The sequence below is a fragment of the Malaclemys terrapin genome, chromosome 1 (assembly GCF_027887155.1).
Source record: "Malaclemys terrapin pileata isolate rMalTer1 chromosome 1, rMalTer1.hap1, whole genome shotgun sequence".
Classification (NCBI taxonomy): Eukaryota; Metazoa; Chordata; order Testudines; family Emydidae; genus Malaclemys; species Malaclemys terrapin.
The window spans coordinates 297,643,928-297,665,937 of NC_071505.1; the positions used below are offsets into that span (position 1 = coordinate 297,643,928).

Sequence of the window (22,010 nt, forward strand, 5' to 3'; positions counted from 1 at the left end):
ATTAACCTTGTGGGCCATTTCCAGAGGTTTTCCACCTTTGATGAGAATACCATTCTGGGCAGCAACGCCTGTGCCCACCATCACAGCTGTTGGAGTAGCCAAGCCCAAGGAACAGGGGCATGCAATGCACAGCACAGTGATTGAGGTTTGAAATGCAAACCTCAGTATTACTTCAGCTTTTGAGAGGTGTTTGTTCTGATGCTGCAAGTAAAAACAAACAACAACAACAAAACAGAGAAAGATGTATGTTTGCTAACATAGGAGACAATGCACCAAATGTCTAGTAAACAGCAGTAATTTCAAACATGCATCTATCTGGAAATCTCAGATACAGAAAACAGAAAAACAGATTATAGTTACCAGGCATACTGGGAATATTATATTCATTTAGTGGCAAGTCCCACCCTCAGAGCACAGACTGAGCAGCAGGGCAGCATGATATACCTTGATTTTGGTAAGGCTTTTGACACAATATTGCATGACATTGTCATAAGAAAACTAGAGGAATGTGGTCTATAAGAAAGTACTATAAGGTAGGTGCTCAACTGGTTGAAAGACTGTACTCAAAGAAAAAAGAACGAGGAGTACTTGTAGCACCTTAGAGACTAACAAATTTATTTGGGGATAAGTTTTCATGGGCTAAAACCCACTTCATCGGATGCATGCAGTGGAAAATACAGTAGGAAGTTATATATACACACAAAGAGAACATGAAAAAATGGGTGTTGCCATACCAACTCTAACGAGACTAATCAATTAAAGTGGGCTATTATCAGCAGGAGACACAAGGTGACGGCTAGTGGCGTTCTGTTACTCCAGGACAGGCCCAACAAAGAAAGTAACAGAACGCCACTAGCCGTCACCTTCATCCCCCAACTAAAACTTCTCCAGCGCATCATTAAGGATCTACAACCTATCCTGAAGGATGATCCCTCACTCTCACAGATCTTGGGAGACAGGCCAGTCCTCACTTACAGACAGCCCCCCAACCTGAAGCAAATACTCACCAGCAACCACACACCACACAACAAAAACACTAATCCAGGAACCTATCCTTCCAACAAAGCCCGTTGCCAACTCTGTCCGCATATCTATTCAAGGGACAACATCATAGAACCTAATCACATCAGCCACGCCATCAGGGGCTTGTTCACCTGCACATCTAGCAATGTGATATATGCCAGCATGTGCCAGCAATGCCCCTCTGCCATGTACATTGACCAAACCGGACAGTCTCTATGCAAAAGAATAAATGGACACAAATCAGACGTCAAGAATTATAATATTCAATAACCAGTCGGAGAACACTTCAATCTCCCTGGTCACTCAATTACAGACCTAAAAGTCGCAATTTTCCAAAAAAATCCTTCAAAAACAGACTAACAAGAAACTGCAGAACTGGAATTAATTTGCAAACTGGACACCATTAAATTAGGCTTGAATAAAGACTGGGAGTGGATAGGTCATTACACAAAGGAAAAACTATTTCCACATGCTAATTTTTCCCCTACTGTTACTCATACCTACTTGTCAACTGTTTGAAATGGGCCATCCTGATTATCACTACAAAAGTTCTTTTTCTCCTGCTGATAATAGCCCACCTTAATTGATTAGTCTCATTAGAGTTGGTATGGCAACATCCATTTTTTCATGTTCTCTGTGTGTATATATATCTTCCTATGAATCCGATGAAGTGGGTTTTAGCCCACGAAAGCTTATGCCCAAATAAATTTGTTAGTCTCTAAGGTGTCAAAAGTACTCCTCGTTCTTTTTGCTGATACAGACTAACATGGCTACCACTCTGAAACCTGTACTCAAAGAGTAGTTATCAATGGTTTGCTGTCAAATTGGGAGGTTGTACCTAGTGGGGCCTCACAGGAGTCAGTCCTAGGTCCGGTACTATTCAATATTTTCCATTAATGACTTGGATAATGGAGTATATGCTTATAAAATTTGCAGATGACACAAAGATGGGAGGAGTTACAAGCACTGTGGAGGACAGGTTTAAAATTCAAAATGACCTGACAAATTGGAGAATTGGTCTGAATTCAACAAGATGAAATTCAGTGCAAAGTACTTCACTTAGGAAGGAAAAATCAAATGCACAATTACAAAATGGAGAATAACTGTCTAGGTAGTAGCACTGCTGAAAAGGATCTGAGAGATTATAGTGGACCACAAACTGAATGAGTCACCAATGTGATGCAGATGCAAAAAAGGCTAATATGATTCTGGGGTCTATTAACAGGAGTATTGTATGTAAGACACAGGTGGTAACTGTCCTGCTCTACTTGGCACTGGTGGAGCCCCAGCTGGAGAACTGTGTCCAATTCTGGGCATCACACTTTAGGAAAGATGTGGACAAACTGGAATAAGTCTAGCAGAGAGCAGCACAAATGAGAAAAGGTTTAGAAAACCTGACCTATGAGGAAAGGTTAAAAAAACTGGCCATGCTTAGTCTTGAGAAAAGAAGTCTGCGGGGGGACCTGATAACAGTCTTCCAATATATTAAGGACTGTTATAAAGAGGACAGTGATTAGTTGTTCTCCATGTCCACTGAAGGTAGGACAAGAAGCAATGGGCTTAATCTGCAGCAAAGGAGATTTAGGTTAGATATTAGGAAAAGCTTTCTAACTATAAGGGTAATTAAGCTCTGAAATAGGATTCCAGGGGAGGTCATGGAGTCCTCATCACTGGAAACTTTTAAAATCAAGTTGGACAAACACCTGTCACGGATGGTTTAGGTTTTCTTGATCCTGCCTCAGCACATGTGGCTGGACTTGATGACTTCTCAAGGTCCCTTCCAGCCTTACATTTCTATGACTCTATACTGGGATCCAACTGGGGTTGGGTGAGAAGGGATCCTCCACCAGGAGAAGTAGAAGACCTGTTCCACAGTGAGCTATAGCCAATGGATCCACACAATGATAGATCCATTGACATTACACCTCTCACCTATTATGCCCCCAAACTTCTTCCATCCCCACATGGGCCCCCAAAATTTTGCTTATACCCCACTCCTGTGGAGATTTACCATTTGGAGTAATAAGCATTGCAAATGCAAAAGTGCTGCTATGCAGATTTGTTCCCAAGTAATAATACAACCAGTTGTGTTTTCCCCTCCACCTGCGAGGATGAATATGCCATCTCTGGGATGCACAGCCTTCCACAATCTATGAGCCTGGCAGTACAGTTTACACGTCTTAAATGTAATCAATATGCCATTCATCTTTCTAAAGACCAGATCCACAATCAGCAGGAGCGCAGGCCTCTGGACCATATTCATCCCGGTATGTGTCTCCATTGATTTCATTTTTTGTCAGAATCACATGCAGAGATGAAGATGGACTGACAACTCTGTTGAAGCTGGCCAAAAATTAACTGCATAAACAAATTTAGTCTATTCTACACAGAAACCTAACACATTTGAGAGTTGAAGGTGCTTGGCATCTGGCAGGATCATACCTTTGGAAAGTACAAAAGCTACATAACTAACATTGGGCTGTTGAGAGCAAATATTGGGACCAACGGCACTACTTACAGGAAAGTATTTCTGAACAACATCAAAGTTTATAAAGCCAATTGTGATCCACACTAGCAATGTCACTGTTGAAATGATGATGATAAATGGAACAAAATATCCACTAAACTTATCAGCCAATTGCTGGATGGGTGCCTACAAAAATAAAACACAAAGATGTTGTTTTAGTCATAAAACAACAACTATAAGCAGAGTGGACATGATAACATCTACCAACCCTTATTCCATAACTGAGTTGTTTTTTTTAAGTCTGTTTCTTGATGATTCCAAAACAAATACACCTCTACCCCGATATAATGCGACCCGACATAACACAAATTCAGATATAACGCAGTAAAGCACTGCTCCGGGGAGGTGGGGCTGCGCACTCTGGTGGATCAAAGCAAGTTCGATATAACACGGTTTCACCTATAACGCGGTAAGATTTTTTGGCTCCCGAGGACAACATTATATCGAGGTAGAGGTGTATCACAAGAGCAAAAGCCTTGCTGATTTATATACAAAAGTGAAGTATTTTTATTTTTACCTTTGACATCTGAGCTTCTTCTACCAATTTCACAATTTGTGCCAGGGTGGTGTCAGACCCAACGTGAGTTGCATTAACAAGAACTGAGCCATGCGCATTTATAGAACCTGCAATCACTGTGCTCCCAGGTTTTTTAGTGACTGGCATGGCTTCCCCTAGAACAAAACAGCAATAGGTCAGGACAACTATCTAAGTAGTCTAGGAGCACAGGTACATAAAGATAGATAGCCTGCTACATGCTAGATAATAATTCAGTTTTGAACCATAATTTGAAAGACTGAGTCTATTAAAAGGCTGTGTCACTTTTCAGGAAAATGTTTTCCCATGTTCATTTTCACAGCAGGGTCCTCAGCAACCATCCACTGACTCTTTCTTGCTCACTTTGTCACTCGCTCCCCTCCAGAGGCCTGATCCAGAGCCCACAGAGGTCGTTCCATTCACTCCAACAGGTTTTGGATGAGACAGCACGGTAGAGCCTACAGGCTGTTTGGCTAGCAGTTATTGATTCTGAAGGTTATTGATTCCAGTGCTAGCCCATTGGGGGTCCTAATCAGGAATATTTCTGTCCCCACCCAACACATGCTAATAATTAATAGGGAGCCCCCTTGAGCTGCTCGGGGGCCCTAAGCAGTTGCTTAGTCTGCTTATGCCTAGCGCCGGCTCTGCCTATTGTTTATTTTTAAAGCCTTGAATGGACGTGTCCCAGCATATCCGAATGACCTCTGATCCCAGCCCCTCATAAAGATCAGAATCAGTTAGTTCACGGTGCCTCAGTTGCAACCTTGAGACAAATGAGCTAGACTAGTACTGTTGTTTTTTAATTATGCACCTCAGCCAGAGAATTCACCATTTATCACATTACTAGTCAGTCTGCCCAGGCTCAGCAGATGGTTGGAACGAGGTGGAACAATACTGTAACAAGTCCATCACCACCTAGGACATCACCACGCTGCACTGCTTGGCCACTTAGAACATCATGAGATTAGTGGGGAGGGAATTCAAATTTTCACGTTCCAAAATTGCATTAAAGTGAGGTAAAGGAGAATCCTCTTTAGCCATACTCCTCTGAGCATAGAGCCTGAGACTCTTCCTGGCCCTTGTACAAAATACGCACAGGGGAAAAGGGAAGGCTCTTTCGTCTTTCACTCCCTCTCTTCTGTGCACCCCCGCAAACACCAGGGACAAATTGGCTCAATACATGCAGACATCTTAGGAGAAATCTTTTTGGCATCTATGTCAGAGATCAAGTGGTCTAGCCCCCTCCCTTCCAGAGACTAGAGAAACTGCCCCCTCTGCAAAGTTCCCATGTTCAGACTGGCTCCACTAGTGTAGTAGTGCTTGTCACAATTTGTATTTCCTTTGTCATATTTTTTTCTCCACATGGGGTTAGTGATGTGAATGGTTCTCAAAATGAGAAAATTCCACCCACCCTCCAAAATCAAATCAAACCCAAACCAAGTAAGCAAATGAAGTGTTAAGGTTTATAGTTCTTTTAAAGAATGTATAATGGCAGGAACCAGGTTAAAAAATAATATATCTATGCGTCTGTCTCAACATCAGTTTCCCATGAGGAAACTTCATGAAGTAGAAAAAATTCTGGTGAGCATAACAAATGTTAGTCAATAATGCTATCCTTCTATCCTGCTCCCTTGATGAATGCTTGGGGTTGTCCTTCTCAAGTCCACGCATTCACTTCCTGATGGATTTGAGCTGTTGTCTATTCACACTTTACTAGTTAGTTTTAAAAATACACCATTTTTGCAAATATGTTCCAGAAAAAACTCCCTCCTGGTCCCCTGAACCTTTTAGAACTAAGACAACTGTGCCTAAACCCCTTAGTCCTGAAGTCCACGCAACACTGCTATTAGCTGATCAACAGAAGTCATGATGGTCAGAATTGGACAGATCCAGTCTTCCCCAAAGTCCGATGTAACCAGATATCAGGGTTTGAATCAGCCTGCTATACAGGCCAGTCCCATAAAGTAATCTGAATCTATATCAGAACTTTCCCAAAGCTAAGAGAAGTGGATGAAGAGGAGAATGAATATGGGGAACAAGTGTGAACAGTTTAAGAAGGAGATCCAGCAGCCAGCTAGCTTTGCTAAGCATAAAGAAAATTACCAGTAATGAGAGATTCATCTGCCATGGAGCTGCCTTCAATGACTTTTCCATCAACTGGGAACTTCCCACCAGGGACAACTTTTACAATGTCACCCCGCTGAACCAGTTCAACAGCCACCTGCTCCTCCCTGTAAGAAGCACCCAGTTATGAGAGATGAACAATATGATCCATCCCGTTAATAGGAACAAAAATGCTTTTACCGTTAAATGCATCAGATCTAGTCAGCCCGTCCCAGCAGGCTGAAGGGCTTTGGGTGAATAATATATACCTGATGACGGAGTGGTCAGGTCCAAGAGTCACTATGGTAGCTTCAGTAGCTTGGAGAGACATTAGTTTAGCAAGTGCTTCTGATGTTTTACTCTATGAAAACAACATAAATAAAGATAAATGCTTGAGAAGTTGGTCCAATAAAAGATATTACCTCACCCATCATGTATCTCACATTTTAAGTAGACATGCACAGAGGGCTGGACTTGACCTCTCAAGATCCCTTCCAGACCCACATTTCTATGATCCTGTGTGTGCAGTTAATATAGCAACCCACCAGGCTCTCATCAAACCGCAGCATACACCACACTGCACGCCAGAAACGTTCCTATCAAAAGACATGTAAGCAGTTTCTGTTCATAGAGATGCCATATTATTTTCACCATTACTGTACGTAAGTGCTTAACGTGTAGACTGGTTACCTTTGCTATGTGTTCCAACCATCTCCCAAGAGAAATGAATACGAATAACATGGGTGGTGTGTCAAAGAACGTGACGGGGCTTTCCTCTGCCTTTTCAGCTATAGCCACCACCAAGATCACACAAGAGTATATATAAGCAATAGTTGTGGCCAGCACAATCAGTACATCCATATTGGCTGTTTTGTGCTTCAGTGATTTGTAGGCTTGGACATAAAAGTACCATCCACCGAGGAACTGTCAGTGAAAGTATATACAAATGCCTATTAATCACAGCAGTGAAAGCAGGGCATATACAGCACAGATTATAGCAAAGAGCTGTAAATAGTGAGGCTGACGTTAATGAGCCTGATTCTTAGCTCACACTGGTTTAACTGGTCTAACTTCAATGGAATTGTCTTATAATGTAAACCCTTGGGGACAGAGACTGTCTTTGTTCTCTTTGTGCAACACTTCACACAATGGGGTCCCCTGTCTATGACAAATGAAAAATAATGGAGTTACTCCTGATTTACACCAGTGTGTGTAAGAGAGAATTAGGTCCATTAAATAGAAATGTTCTAAATGGTTAAATGTAGTCATGTCATAGCAGGACTGTGAGGAAATGCTTTTAAAGCCTCATTGCAAAAGAACAGGAATGCAGCAGGAAAAAAGTGATGGAAGTTCACGGCTACCCCACCTACCCATCGCTTCAGTCTCACTCTTTTATCTTACCCCCTTTTCACTTCTCGATCCCCACCCCTCTGTGCTCCTTTCACCCTCTCACTGCTCTGTGTTGTACACATCCCTCCTTTATCCTTTCACATTAACTGCTGCAGTCTCAACAATCCTGTGAAGTTGGTAGGTCAGTATTATTATCCTTTTATTACAGCGCAGGGGGAAATTGTGGCATAAAGATTAAGTGATTTGTCCCAGGTCACACAGTGACCAAATGAAGAGTTGAACTCAGGACCTTAACTCTTTTAGCATAATGTTCAGCCCTCTCCCCAAAGAGTTCAATCTAACCAGGCATGACACGACAGGTGAAGAGAGAAAATAAAGGGGTGCCATGCCGGGCTGAACATTATGCTAGAAGAGTTAAGGTTCTGAGTTCAACTCTTGATTTAGTCACTGACTCACTTTATACATATATATATAAAATCACACTTGCACAATACATTATAATTATCAATACCAGTTTAATAGGGCCACTTTATCCTATATATCCTGAATTTACAGGGGGATGGATGCAATCCAATAAGGCTTTCCAGTCTAATTTTTTTTTTATTAAATCAGATTATGTAGAGGACATTGAAAGGAAAGAAAATACCCAAGAAATACTGTTTACATACCTGAACCAAAGTGCACAAAACAAAGAAGAGAAGATTTAAAATAGATAATCCAGGAATTAGGTTTTGTTCCAGCACCATAGTGCCGTGCTGTTGGCCATCAGGTACTAGCATATAAATCATTAAGATTAAGACGGGGATTCCAAACACTAGGCTGCACAAGAAAGATTTCCTCCATCTGAAAAGTAGAAGTAGTGAATCCATGGTATTAGAGTACACTTTGGTAGTACTGGGGCCAAATACTGCACATGTACAGCTCCCCGGCTGAGCCGAGCGAATTCAGCCCTCGTAAGAACTGGCTCCAAGTCATTACTTGTTTCCAGTGATTAAACACTTTGGCTGAAGAAGTTCCTTTGCCACCTGCATGTTTCAGATACATAACTCTCTACAAGTAAAAACTGAAAGGTAATCCAAATGGGTATAAGAGTAATTGAACTGAACAGCAAATGACTAAGTATGTGCATATTAAATATGCCTTGCACAAGCATAAACTAGATTTACTGGTGTGCAGATTACTGTTACACTTGTAGAGGCCCTCTCTTTGTGACAGTCATACTTACTGTTTTATTTCCTTTTTGTGATCCAAGTTATGAGCATTAGGGTCTCTCTTGGCCAAGGAAGCATGAAAACCAATTCCCTTTTTATTAAAAAACAAGACAAAAAAGAGTTTGGTTAATTGAGATTTATTAAGGAAAACAGATGAAAACTTCATCTAAAAGGATACATTTAAGATCAGAAATGTCAGAACAGGGAACTGTTCCACACTTTGGTGAATGCCTCCTTTTTATTTATTTATAGTGCCTGTCAGTGAGAGGAGTTCAGATAATGTCGATGATGATGGAGTAGAAGACAAAACATGGATGGTAAGGTACCTCTATCATTACACATATCCACAGTCATAACAAATCAAACATCCTGGGTTTAACAGTGGGCGCAGCTGGGATTTTGAAGGACTGATATTCCCCCTCAAACTTCACCGAGGAAACATTTAAAAATACAGCAGAACCTCAGTTACAAACACCAGAGTTACAAACTACCAGTCAACCACACACCTCATTTGGAATTGGAAATACACAATCAGGTAGCAGCAGAGACCAAAAAAAAAAAAAAAAAAAGCAAATACAGCACAGTACAGTCTTGAACATAAACTACTAAAAATAAAGGGAAAGCACCATTTTTCTTCTGCTTAGTAAAGTTTCAAAGCTGTATTAAGTTAATGTTAAGTTGTAAACTTTTGAAAGAACAACCATAATGTTTTGTTCAGAGTTACAAACAACCTCTATTCCCGAGGCATTCGTAACTCTGAGGTTCTACTGTACAGAAAATAAAAATAAATAAATAAAAACACCATATGGAGGGTGAGACAGTGTTAAATCTGGTGGGTCTGTGAACCTTGATAGGATCTCCTGAACAGTACAGTACTGCAGGTATATGTCAAGCCACCACAGAAAGCAGCAAGAACCAGCAATGAACAGCATCACAGAAGGAGCCAAAACATTAAACTAATTAGAATGGGACTGCCTTTCCATGTGCTTCTATACTGTGCCCAGAACAATGGGGCCCCAAATCTGACTGGAACTTCACAGGGCTGCTGGAATATAAACAACACAACTGTTAGCACAGGTCCAAACACTTGATAGCTGGCATTATCTGAAAGGCCAGTGGTAGGATTTGCTTTACAGAACCACCAGCACCACCACCACCTTAATGTACCATTTATCAGTAACTCCCACCATTGACATGGCAACTCACTGTAAGGCTGTACCAATTCTGCAGCTCAGAAACACTCTCTGAAGGAATAACCTAGAGCACAAAATTAATTTAACTGATTTTGGTATAATCTGTTTCCCTGTCAGAGTACTTTCTGCCATACTATTCACACAGAAAAATTACACTTCCTCCTGCCCTTCCTGGAGAAAATGAAAAGCATCCCTAGCAAAATTGGCATGATGATACTGCACTTTGTAACAGATTTTATGGGCGTAGTGGTTACTGCTGAGCTGGTATTATTTTCTTTAGACCAGGGGTTCTCAAACTTGGTTTGCGGCTTGTTCCGGTAAGCCCCTGGCGGGCCACGAAACGCTTTGTTTATCTGAGAGTCCGCAGGTACGGCCGCTTGCAGCTCCCATGGTTCACCGTTCCTGGCCAATGGGAGCTGCGGGAAGTGGTGGCCTGGCCCACACTGCTTCCCGCAGCTCCCATTGGCTGGGAATGGCGAACTGCGGCCACTGGGAGCTGCGAGCGGCCGTACCTGTGGACGCTTGGGTAAACAAAGCATCTCGTGGCCTGCCAGGGGCTTACCTTGAACAAGCCAAGTTTGGGAACCCCTGGTTAGAGGCATATTACAAGGTGTTTTGCTTTTAAGAGGCTGCTTTGAACATCTATTGTGCGTCTCACTGATTGTTCTGAACAACCATGGGAGTCAATTCCAATTAAAACTGAGGTACAATAGAACCTCAGAGTTACAAACACCTCAGGAATGGAGGTTGTTCGTGTGACACTCTGTACCTCAAAGCAGCACTCCCCCCCCCTTTTTTTTTTTTGGTCTCTGCTGCTGCCTGATTGCGAACTTCCGGTTCCAAAAGAGACGTGTGGTTGACCAGTCAGTTTATAACTCTGAGGTTCTACTGTACGTTTTCAAAGTGGTATTTACCTGGGTTTAGTGCCTTTCTGCTGCATAGCTGCTCTTAGAGTCTCTAGGTGGCAGTAGAGAGCACTCTGAGGTAACATTCCATTGGACTATCTGCAGTTCAGAGAAGCACCTGGTGCAGTACACGGAGCAGTAACGGAGGGGTACATCACATTTTTACCAGGTATTGATACTTTTAAAAAGCACTGACATGGTTAATGTCTCTGGAGGCTACCCTTTGAAGTATGTAGCCTCCATTGACCATACACTATTGGCTTTGTCACATATGTTAAGTGTACTTTATCTAAAGCTGCAAAGGTCAGTGAGCCTTCAGCACTTTTAGTCACTTCCATTTGTTTTAACATCACCTTAGATTTATTATTGGTTTGTTTTAAAAACTTACCTCAATAATTTGTATAATATCTCGAGGTCCAATGATTTCAGGATCAAACTGGATGTGAGCTTTGCTGGTAGCAAGCGCTACCGAGGCATAGAAGATGCCATTAGTTCTGGTTAGTTTGGATTCAATATTGTGAACACAGGAAGCACAAGTCATCCCCGTAATCTGAAGAACAGAATTGTAAATACAGTTAGTGATCTCTACAGTTGAGAGCAACCTCTCTCACCACTGCCCCTTGTTTGGGGCTTTTCAAAGTTATGCAAAAAGTCTGCACTGCTTGTGAAACTGATAAAAAAAAGGTTTTCACTGGATTCATGAGGAGTGCAGTGTTTTCCTGCCAAGAAAGCCTTCTCTGTGCACTTGGGTAGCTGTTCGTCTCTCTTTACCTAGTAGAAACATTTTTGCTCCTTTTGAATAATTTTTTTCTGGAGTAGTTAAGAAAAGCAGCAGCAGCAGCATCCAGCACCACCACTGTTCAAAACCACAACCCATTAAAATAGATTCATTTGCAAAGACACATTCCTGTCAAACTTGTACACGTACCACAAAATCCTTACGTTCCTATCGTGATACTCACAATAAGCTCTGCATTGCCATCTGTAGCAGTATGATCTTTTATGACTGTAGCATTGAAGCCCAAGTTTTGGATCAGCTGTACTATTTCAAGAGGCTGAATGCTCTCTGGCTTGTATTTTATCTCCGCTTTTCCTGCCATCAGTGCTACTAGCACTGAAACGATGCCTGCAATGGGAGCAATTGGGTTATATTAGATACTGTACCTCCTTTGAGAACACATAATGCAATTGATAATCAAGGGGCACACCAGTCATATAATGCTTGGACATTTAATGGCTTTAATCTCTCTCCCCACTCTAGTGTTATGCCATGAGCGTATTGACAAAATACGACAAAAGCTTCCATTTCTCAAGATACAGATTCTTCCCTTTAATTTATTCATGCAATTCCTATTAGCATTTGAAGAATATGAGAATCGGATTGGAAGCTCTTAGGGGCAGGCACTATGTCTTACTATGGGTCTATCCACCAGCTATCCAGTATATCCCCCATCTGGTATAGTCACTGATGGATTGAATATACACCTCTACCCCGATATAACGCGACCCGATATAACACGAATCCAGATATAACGCGGTAAAGCAGTGCTCCGGGTGGATGGGGCTGCGCACTCCGGCAGATCAAAGCAAGTTCGATATAATGCGGTTTCACCTATAATGGGGTAAGATTTTTTGGCTCCCAAGGACAGCGTTATATCGGGGTAGAGGTGTAGTAGTGTGGCTAGTATCAACATGAGTACATAATTAAGTAAATAAGAATATTAATTACACCTACCCTCAAGAACACATTTTAACGTGTATAACAACAAAGAGCTTTAGGAGACCGAGCTCTGGACTGGGGCTCAGGAGACCTGGGTTCAATTCCTGGCTCTGCCACTGCCCTGCTGGGTGACCTTGGGCAAGTCACTTCCCGCCTACTGCCTCAGTTTCCCCATCTGTAAAGTGGGGATGATACTGACCTGTGTAAAGTGCTTTGAGATTTACTGATGTAAATTGCTATGTAAGAGCTAGGTATTAATTATTATTGACAGAGTGCAGTATCCTTCACATCCAGAAGATCCCAAAGTACTTTACAGACCCTCTCTAGGAACGTTAGACATCTCACCGTCTTCTTTTTGCAGATTTCTTTCAATGTTTGACACACATGATGCGCAGGTCATGCCTGTGATCTGCATAAAGCACTTTTCTGTTGTCGCTACATTGGGTGGCTTTGGACTACTGAGGTAAGAATTCTTTGGCTGGACATCAGACATGTAGCCTTGATGAGACGATTCAGAAACATTTTCTGTTCTCTGGGAAGCTGTCTCCCAAGCATTAGGCTGAATCGCAGCATCCCTGAAAAGAGGTTGATCCATATATTTCCAAGTGGTGGTATCTTGAATAAACACACCATAAACAGAATTAACATGGGTTAACAGACTATGATAAAATGTTTCAAAGCAGCAAACTGGAAACACATTTAACAACAGAAACATCCAAGGTTTTTCAAATGACAGGGTGACTAACTACCCTGTGATCTTGGCTTCCTTAGCCACAAGTAACTTGTTACTTTTGGGCAGATTACCAACACTGCATGATCATTTTGCTTTATTTAGTGGCAATCCACCTTCAATCAGCGAATGATCCTCTTCTATCTGTCTGTTTGTTGATATTAATATCTACCCTGAGGGTGACTTCACGGCAGTTAAAGCATTAGAGAATGAAGCCCAGTTACATGTTCATATTGTCCTCATCTCCTTTCCTTCAGGACTCCAGCTCAGCACCTGATCTCTAACCAGGATTAGAACACGAGAGCATTTCTCAGCAGGTAATCCAAATGCTGCTCCATAAATTGAGCAGCGAACTCTTGTGTACACTGGTGTACTTGATCCTGAGAGATACTGAGCACTCACAAGTCACACTTTTGTCAAGGATATTGTCAATACTTAGCATCCATCAGGATCAGGCCCAGTGGGATCAATTCCTCCCCTGCTCGGGCACTGAGTAGGCCACCTCTGTAGAATACCCAGATGGAGAATCCCCAACCCCAGCCAGATCCATAGACCAGTTCTCTACACTAAACCAGGGAGCTGCTGAAGGAGCTGCCCCATTTATCTGGGTATGGGAGGCCTCTGCACCCACATCAAGATCTACCCACAGACAATCTTAGATGCTTGAACTATTGATGTCACCTTCTAACTGGCTATTTTTTGCCACTGTTTTACACTCAGCTGTAAGTGGGAGAACATGGTAGAAGTGAGGTGGAAAGAGTGGGGGCCCCTATCCTGGGGTTGCAATGGGGAAAAAATAGTTCAGGCCCTCTGGGCTGATGGAAGCAAGAGGGTGGAGGCTTGCAGGCGGCCCAATGGGTACTGGGGAGGAGGGCGGAGATATGTTGGGCTGTGGGGGGTGAGCTGCGATTGGGAAGAGGAACTGATGGATGGAGTGTAGACAGAGTGCTGAATGACTTTATTGCTTATTTCCCTGCTTTTTACAGGTTGTGTTGATGTGGATTTTCAGCCTAGCAACCTTAAATCAAAGGTAACAAAAAGTCTAGGTGGAAATGAATAATAAATCTGCTATAAGCTTAAGCTCTCCCCTACCCCACCCAGCCAGTTTGTTAAAATATCGTAAAAATCCAGACCAACTTTCTTATCCTCATGCTCTGTTCATGTTACCTTTAAAAGTCTGGGTTATTTTGTGGGTTTTAGCTTTTTTTATTTTGCTAAATGAGTCACAAGTTAATAATGCAAAATATTTATAGCTAAAATCATTTAAAGTACAAACAAAATGGTCTTAAAGTATACTATCTACTGCCCCTCAAAAACTAAAACACAGTTTTCCCTAATACCCCATTCCTGGTTTTATTTTATTTATTAAATCAAAGTTTAATCAGTTGTTCAATCTAATTCCATACATTAAATTCTGAAAGAGCAGGATGACCTTAACAAAAAGGGCAGAGTTTGTGGAAAAAGTAGTAAAAAGTGTTATCAATTCTTTTTACATAAAATAGTTTAAAGTAGCCTGCATTTTGTCTCATAGTTGGGTATATTAACCAATTTTATACCATTAGATTTCTTTTAATTTAGGCTCTGTGTATATTGTATAGAATAATGCTGAAAAACCAGTATAACGCATGTGTAAGAGCCTTATCTACACAGCAAAAATAAACTGAATATATTCTTAAGGTAGTTTATCTATAAAATAGTATACAATTTGCTTTGAATGTATGCGTAATTGTTTTCAGAAAGAGAAAAGGAGGGTGGATGTTGGTGCTGTGTCTGTGGGAAAAGAGTGTTCATATCTCTGGTACAGATTATAATTAACTCTTTTACATAAAATAGTTTAAACAAATTCTGTATTTTGCCTAAATGAGGTGTATTAACCAATTTTACATTGTTAGATTTCTTTTAAGATAGGTTGGGTGTGTTTTGTATAAAATAATGCTGAAAAAACAAGTGTGAATCGTGTGAAAGTGGGTGACATAAAATATAAAACTAGTTTGAATTATACTTACAGTGATTAGAAGATAGCCTACAAGTTGGCGTCAATGTATGTCTAATGGTTTTGAATAGTAGGACAGGGGTGTGGGAGGTGAATGGTGCTGTGTCTCTGTGTGTTCTATGTTTTGCTATTTTTTTGTTAAATTTATCTGTCCTTCAAAAACTTTACAAAATTTAAGAGACTTCTAATACACGTTAAGCCATTATGTAGAAAGAGGAAATTTTATTTCTGGTTCAGAATTCAACAGATATAAGCCTAACTGCTAAATTTACATAGTTCTTATAAATCTACAGGCATACTCCTTTTGTTTGGTATTTTAGCTCTAATTTATATTTTAATATGCTGCAATAAATAAAGTGCTGTGTTCATAGTGACTTGGGAAAATATGGAGTAATTAAATATCTATGAATAAATCCATAAAGTGGATTCAGAATGTTAAAATGCATCACAATTTCCTATGATGTGTGATTCCCCAAGAGGCCCCTTGTTTAAAGAATACCTTCTGATTGGTTCAGCCAAGCAGGTGTGGTTTTGTCTCAAGCTCCCAGAACAGGGGTTTCTGCTATTTGGGCAGCACCAATCTGCGGCATGAAATGCTTCTCTCTTCTCTCTGTTTCCTTTCTTGGTGGTTTAAAATTCTTGGTCATCTCTGAAAGGTGACTATGCCTTTTAGTATGTAATGAGCTCTATAGCTATAGTTTCTCTCTCTTTATCACTAATACTTTGGTATATCTGTTCATTTGCTAAACAAAGCTGAATAAACAATGTACTAAAAATAAGACCTAGGAATGGGACAAAGCAAAAAGGGGTGTGGAAACCTGTCAAAATTATATGCTGAGTAAAGCAATAGCTTTTCACTACTATTATTCTTGCTTTTGAAATTCACCAAGTAAATGAGATTATGCACTATAGCAACATCTTAACCATTAAACTCATGTGCTCAACACAGTGCACTTGTTTTATACATTTATATATTATACTTCTCCCATTGAACACAGATGCTGGAACTAGAGGTCCGGGAGGGGGGGGGGGAGCTGCACCCCCTGGATTGAAGTGGATTCCATTATATACAGGGTTTACAATTTGATTTAATGGCTTTCAGCACCCCCACTATAATAATTGTTCCAGCGCCCTTGACACGGAAGTCAATAGGAGTTTTGACATTGAGTCACTGGAAGCAGGATTAGGCCCTTGGCATAACCATTCTACAGGTGAAGTACAGAAGATCTACTAAGGATACATCTGCACTGCAGCTGAGAGTGTGATCTGCAGCTTATATAGACATATATGCGCTGACTTTACTCTAGCTGGCTGGCACAGCCTATGTCTTCACTTCTATTTTTAGCAAGCTAGCTAGAGTACAGCTAGCGCAAGTACATCTACACCAGCTACTAATCATACCTCCAGCTGCAGTGTGGACATGCCTTGAGATACCAGGCAGTAGTTCCAGTTAGGGAAATAGTTGCTTTTATTATTAAAGTGTTTGTTCTCTGTGTATATTATTTATGCTCACACCAGCTTGGTGGGTGGAGGGGAGAAGAGTAGAGACCTGCTTCAGTGGAGTGAAGCTCATGTGTTTTCTCAGGTTCTCTGCTATTTAAAAGCCACTATATTACTGGTTAGACTTTTAACTGCATACCGTAGCTTAAAACAACTCTTTTGCCCAATAACACACTCACTTGAATGTGGAAATAAATAATTTTTCAGGTTGAAATTCTATGGCCTGTATTATACAAGGCAGGCCAGATAATAATGGTCACTTCTAGCCTTAAAAACAAAACAAACAAAAAACCAAATACACACACACACACACACACAACCCATCTATCAATTTTAAAAGTAATTTTTTTTTTTACTTTCTCCTAGCTTAATTATAGAAAACATAAGTACCTGTGAGAATGGAAGCATCAAATCCCATGTCTTCTATAGCACCTCTTAGCTCTTCTGAATTAGTTACAGCTGAATTGTAGTGTATGGTTCCAGTCCTTTCAGCTAACGAAACTGATATATGTTGTACCCCTTTCCTTTGGGACATTGTGCCTTCTATGGACTGTACACAGGATCCACAGGTCATTCCATCAATACTAAGTACAGATGTGCTTGTCAGCTGATCCCCAGAGGACGTGCTATGAAACTGAGGTGATGAAAACGCTGCCTTTGATAAAAGCTCTCCGTTATTTGCTTCCACTCCATTAGGGAGGGATACTTTAAAGTTACCAGGTGGAAGGGCCTCAATGGCTTGTTGCAAAGATACTGGGGTAATTACATTTGGGTTAAATTGCACAACAGCATTTTTATGTTCCAATGACACTTTAATACTGTGTACGCCTGGAAGACCTGATATATTTCCTTCGATGTTTTTGACACAAGACTTGCAGTGCATCCCTTCTACTCCCAGTGTCATAGTTGTTGTACTATTCATTTTGCCCACCACTGGCTCCACATTGCTATTGTTCAGGCTGGCTGGAGTTTTCTTTGTGCTTGTAGTCTGCAAGCGTTCTAGATCAATCATACCAAGCTTTAATGGGGCTAGCTTGCTCTTAATCGTGCTTTCATATCCCAGGTTATCTATGTGGTTTTTGAGGTCTTCAGGTTGAATGATGTAAGGCTGGTAAGCAATGACTGCTTCTTGGTTACTGAGGGAGACTTTGATTCTCAGCACGCCATGTAGTTTTCCAATCTTTCCTTCGATGATGTTGACACAAGATTGGCATGTCATACCTTCTACCCGCAGCTTCATTAGTGCTTCTCCCAAGGACGTCGATCTTACAGATGATGCTGTAGTTCTTCCTTCTGCAATGTTGGCATCAAAGCCCATTTCTCCAATTTCCTGGCAAATCTCTTGGAGACCTATTTCTGACTGTATATATTTTATTACAGCATTGCTCTGCTCAAGGGAGATCTTGATGCCCACAATGCCCTTCACCTTAGAAATTCTGCCCTCTATCGACTGCACACAAGACTGGCAAGTCATACCCAAAATACTGACTGTGACGGTGCTTGTTTGAGGAAGCAGAGAGGGCACATTTTCAGCGCTCCCCTCGTAGCCGATGTTGTCAAAGGCAAAATTCTGCTTCATGACTGGTTCCCATACACAACTAGCAGGGGAGCTAGACTTAGACAAAGCCTGAAGTGCAAGAAAAATAAACAAAATAAATTAGATGTAACTTCTGAGTTCTAAACCAGCAACATTCTACACAGGTGGAAGTGCTGCTAAGTTAACTGATGCCAGGAAAATGTATAGCAATGTTAATTAAAACATCAAATGCTATCAATAATTTAAGGAGGGGCTGAGCATCTAGCACAGATTTTTCAAATATTCAGCAGATGCAAAAGTGAAGTTAACTATGAGCCCTTAGCATGTTTATTTAAAATAAAAGCTCTCCAGGGCCACTGAACATATGCTTTCACTAAACTACAGCTCTGTTCCTTGCAGTATTATTTCACACACACACAATGATTAACAAGAAAGGGATGTTTTGAAGAATCACTTGACCTCTGAACCTATGAGAGTCTCAATCAGCCATACCCCTAGTGCTCACCAAGACTGAAGAAACACAAGAAACAGTTTGAAAAATTCCTTCTAGAGTCTGGAACAGGAGTAGAGGAGAAAAGCCCAACCACATGATATCTGAAGAACAGTACAGGCTCAAATGTCCTTCTAATTAGTAGGATAAAAAACAAAACAAAAACCAACCCTCTTTGTTTCACAGAAGGGATACAAATTCATGCTTCAGATAAATCGTAATCTGATAGGGGTAAGGAAGAAATTTCCACCTAGTGCAGATTATTCCAAGTTATCCACTTGGTTTTTTGCACCTCCCTCTGAAGCATCTGGTACTGACCATTATGAGAGATAGGATATTAGATTAGGCAGCCCACTGGTTTGATCCAGGATTAATTTTCAGGATGTTGTAACTAAAATTAAAAATGTGTACAATTCAGTGCCATAGTCTGACTGGGTGGCCTTTAGTGCTATAGTTCTGTAGCTTGGTGCCTTCAATTCAAATTCAAACCTGACAAAAGAAAATACTTTTTCACACAATGCATAATTAGAGTGTGGAACTCACTGCCACAGGAAATTTTTGAAGCTAAGAACTTGCATGGTTCAACAAGGGATTAGACATTTATAGGGATATCAAGAACATCCAGAATGATCAAAATTAGTAACACATTTTTTGTAGAAGAGATTAAATCTCATGCTTCAGGGTTTAAGATAATCTCTAATAGAAATCAGGATGATGAGACCTAATGTGAGGGGACAGACTATCTGCCTAATGCAGGGATCTTACACCTTCCTCTGAAGCATTTGGCACTGGCCACTGTCAGAGACAGGCTACTGGACTAGATGGATGTTGGGTCTGCACCAGTATGGCAATTCCTGTGTTTCTATTACACAGGAGAAATCATAGAGTCATAGACTTTAAGGTCAGAAGGAACCATTATGATCGTCTAGTCTGACCTCCTGCACAACGCAGGCCACAGAATCTCACCCACCCACTCCTGTAATAAACCCCTAACCTATGTCTGAGCTACTGAAGTCCTCAAATCATGGTTTAAAGACTTCAAGGTGCAGAGAATCCTCCAGCAAGTGACCCGTGCCCCACGCTGCAGAGGAAGGCGAAAAACCCTCAGGGCCTCTGCCAATCTGCCCTGGAGGAAAATTCCTTCCTGACCCCAAATATGGTGATCAGCTAAACCCTGAGCATGTGGGCAAGACTCACCAGCCAGACACCCAGGAAAGAATTTTCTGTAGTAACTCAGATCCCACCCCATCTAACATCCCATCACAGGCCATTGGGCATATTTACTGCTAATAGTCCAAGATCAATTAATTGCCAAAATTAGGCTATTCCATCATACCATCCCCTCCATAAACTTATCAAGCTTAGTTTTGAAGCCAGATATGTCTTTTGCCCCCACTGCTCCCCTTGGAAGGCTGTTTCAGAACTTCACTTCTCTGATGGTTAGAAACCTTCATCTAATTTCAAGTCTAAACTTCCTGATGGCCAGTTTATATCCATTTGTTTTTATGTCCACATTGGTACTAAGCTTAAATAATTCCTCTCCCTCCCTGGTATTTATCCCTCTGATATATTTATGGAGAGCAATCATATCTCCCCTCAGCCTTCTTTTAGCTAGGCTAAACAAGCCAAGCCCTTTGAGTCTCCTTTCATAAGACAGGTTTTCCATTCCTCAGATCATCCTAGTAGCCCTTCTCTGTACCTGTTCCAGTTTGAATTCATCCTTCTTAAACATGGGAGACCAAAGCTGCACACAGTATTCCAGATGAGGCCTCACCAGCGCCTTGTATAACGGTACTAACACCTCCTTATCTCTACTGGAAATACCTCGCCTGATGCATCCCAAGACCTCATCAGCTTTTTTCGTGGTCATATCACATTGGCTGCTCATAGTCAACCTGTGATCAACCAATACTCCGAGGTCCTTCTCCTCCTCTGTTACTTCCAACTGATGAGTCCCGAGCTTATAACTAAAATTCTTGTTATTAATCCCTAAATGCATGACCTTGCACTTTTCACTATTAAATTTCATCCTATTACTATTACTCCAGTTTACAAGGTCATCCAGATCTTCTTGTATGATATCACGGTCCTTCAACTTTGTGTCATCCACAAACTTTATTAGTACACTCCCACTTTTTGTGCCAAAGTCAGTAATAAAAAGATTAAATAAGATTGGTCCTTAATATCCTTCCTTAATATCACAACATTCACATTAGAATTAAGCCAGTTATTTACATAAGTGGGTGCCTTGTTCATCTGAAGCAGAACTTCAAATCCATTCATGTAATTTTGCCTCATGGGCAGATAACTTGGGAATCCAGATGCCTGGGTCAGGCCCAAAATGGTAAAAGTTTAACACACAGAATTCATTTTCCCAACCCCCATCCTCATTCCCTTTCTCCGCAACAAAAATCCTGTTTTAGTTCAGACTTCCATTCTATCCTTTCCAGGGGCAACTGGAAGTGATTGGAGGTTCACAGGCATGTATGTAGCTGCCAATCCCATTTCAAAAAAGTAATTCAGAATAGAAGCTATATTTAAATGACTGTGTTCCCCCCCCTCCAGCTGTTAGCTAAAAATATAGGCATGTGACATGACAGAAGGAAAACAATCCCTTCTGAAAGTTAAATAAGTCTCTCTTATGTACAGTACTGTCCTTAAGATACAGGATCAAACATGCCCATATTTTCATTTTGATGAGTCTTGTTGAAAGGTTACAAAAATATGTAACATTTGCTTCAGGGATCAAGGATTTTATTCTCTTTACAAAGATGTGATAGAATAAAAAATAAAGTGAGGCAGATGGGCATTAAGGAGGATTCCCACTCACCCATCTAACAAGAAAGTCTTAGTGACAGAGGTATAAAGCCCACTTTGTATATTTAAATATTCTTATGAGAAAATCATGTTCCAGTTACTTACATACTACAGAGTGTGTATGTTCTACATCCTTTGAGCAAAAGGTGTACAACAGACAAAGGGCTGGGAGACACAATCTTCCAGAGCTTTGCTCCAGTTTATAGGAGTCATATGAAAAAGCAGGCTGGGTGTGAACAATTTGCAGGAAACAGGTAAGAACCATGACTAGGTTACCACCCCTCAGGGCCAGCTCTAGATTTTTTGCCACCCCAAGCAAAAAAAAATTTGGGCTGCCCCCACCCCAGCCCTGGGCTCCCCCCTGCACCCCTTGCCG

General features: G+C 41.1%; 1 protein-coding gene across 2 annotated transcripts in view; it reads right to left on the reverse strand.

Moving 5' to 3' along the window:
* ATP7B (ATPase copper transporting beta) overlaps positions 1–22,010 on the reverse strand; it is a 92,543-nt gene that overhangs the window by 18,172 nt on the left and 52,361 nt on the right. For both annotated transcript variants that reach the window (XM_054015203.1, XM_054015202.1), the window contains exons 2-13: positions 17,181–18,417; positions 12,913–13,182; positions 11,810–11,973; positions 11,236–11,397; positions 8,764–8,840; positions 8,207–8,381; positions 6,879–7,112; positions 6,458–6,549; positions 6,189–6,316; positions 4,068–4,222; positions 3,542–3,676; positions 7–201 (exon numbers count right to left, since the gene is read on the reverse strand). In XM_054015203.1, coding sequence (XP_053871178.1) covers positions 7–201; positions 3,542–3,676; positions 4,068–4,222; positions 6,189–6,316; positions 6,458–6,549; positions 6,879–7,112; positions 8,207–8,381; positions 8,764–8,840; positions 11,236–11,397; positions 11,810–11,973; positions 12,913–13,182; positions 17,181–18,369 — 2,976 coding nt within the window. In that variant the 5' untranslated portion in view covers positions 18,370–18,417. The remainder of the gene's footprint in view (positions 1–6; positions 202–3,541; positions 3,677–4,067; positions 4,223–6,188; positions 6,317–6,457; positions 6,550–6,878; positions 7,113–8,206; positions 8,382–8,763; positions 8,841–11,235; positions 11,398–11,809; positions 11,974–12,912; positions 13,183–17,180; positions 18,418–22,010) is intronic.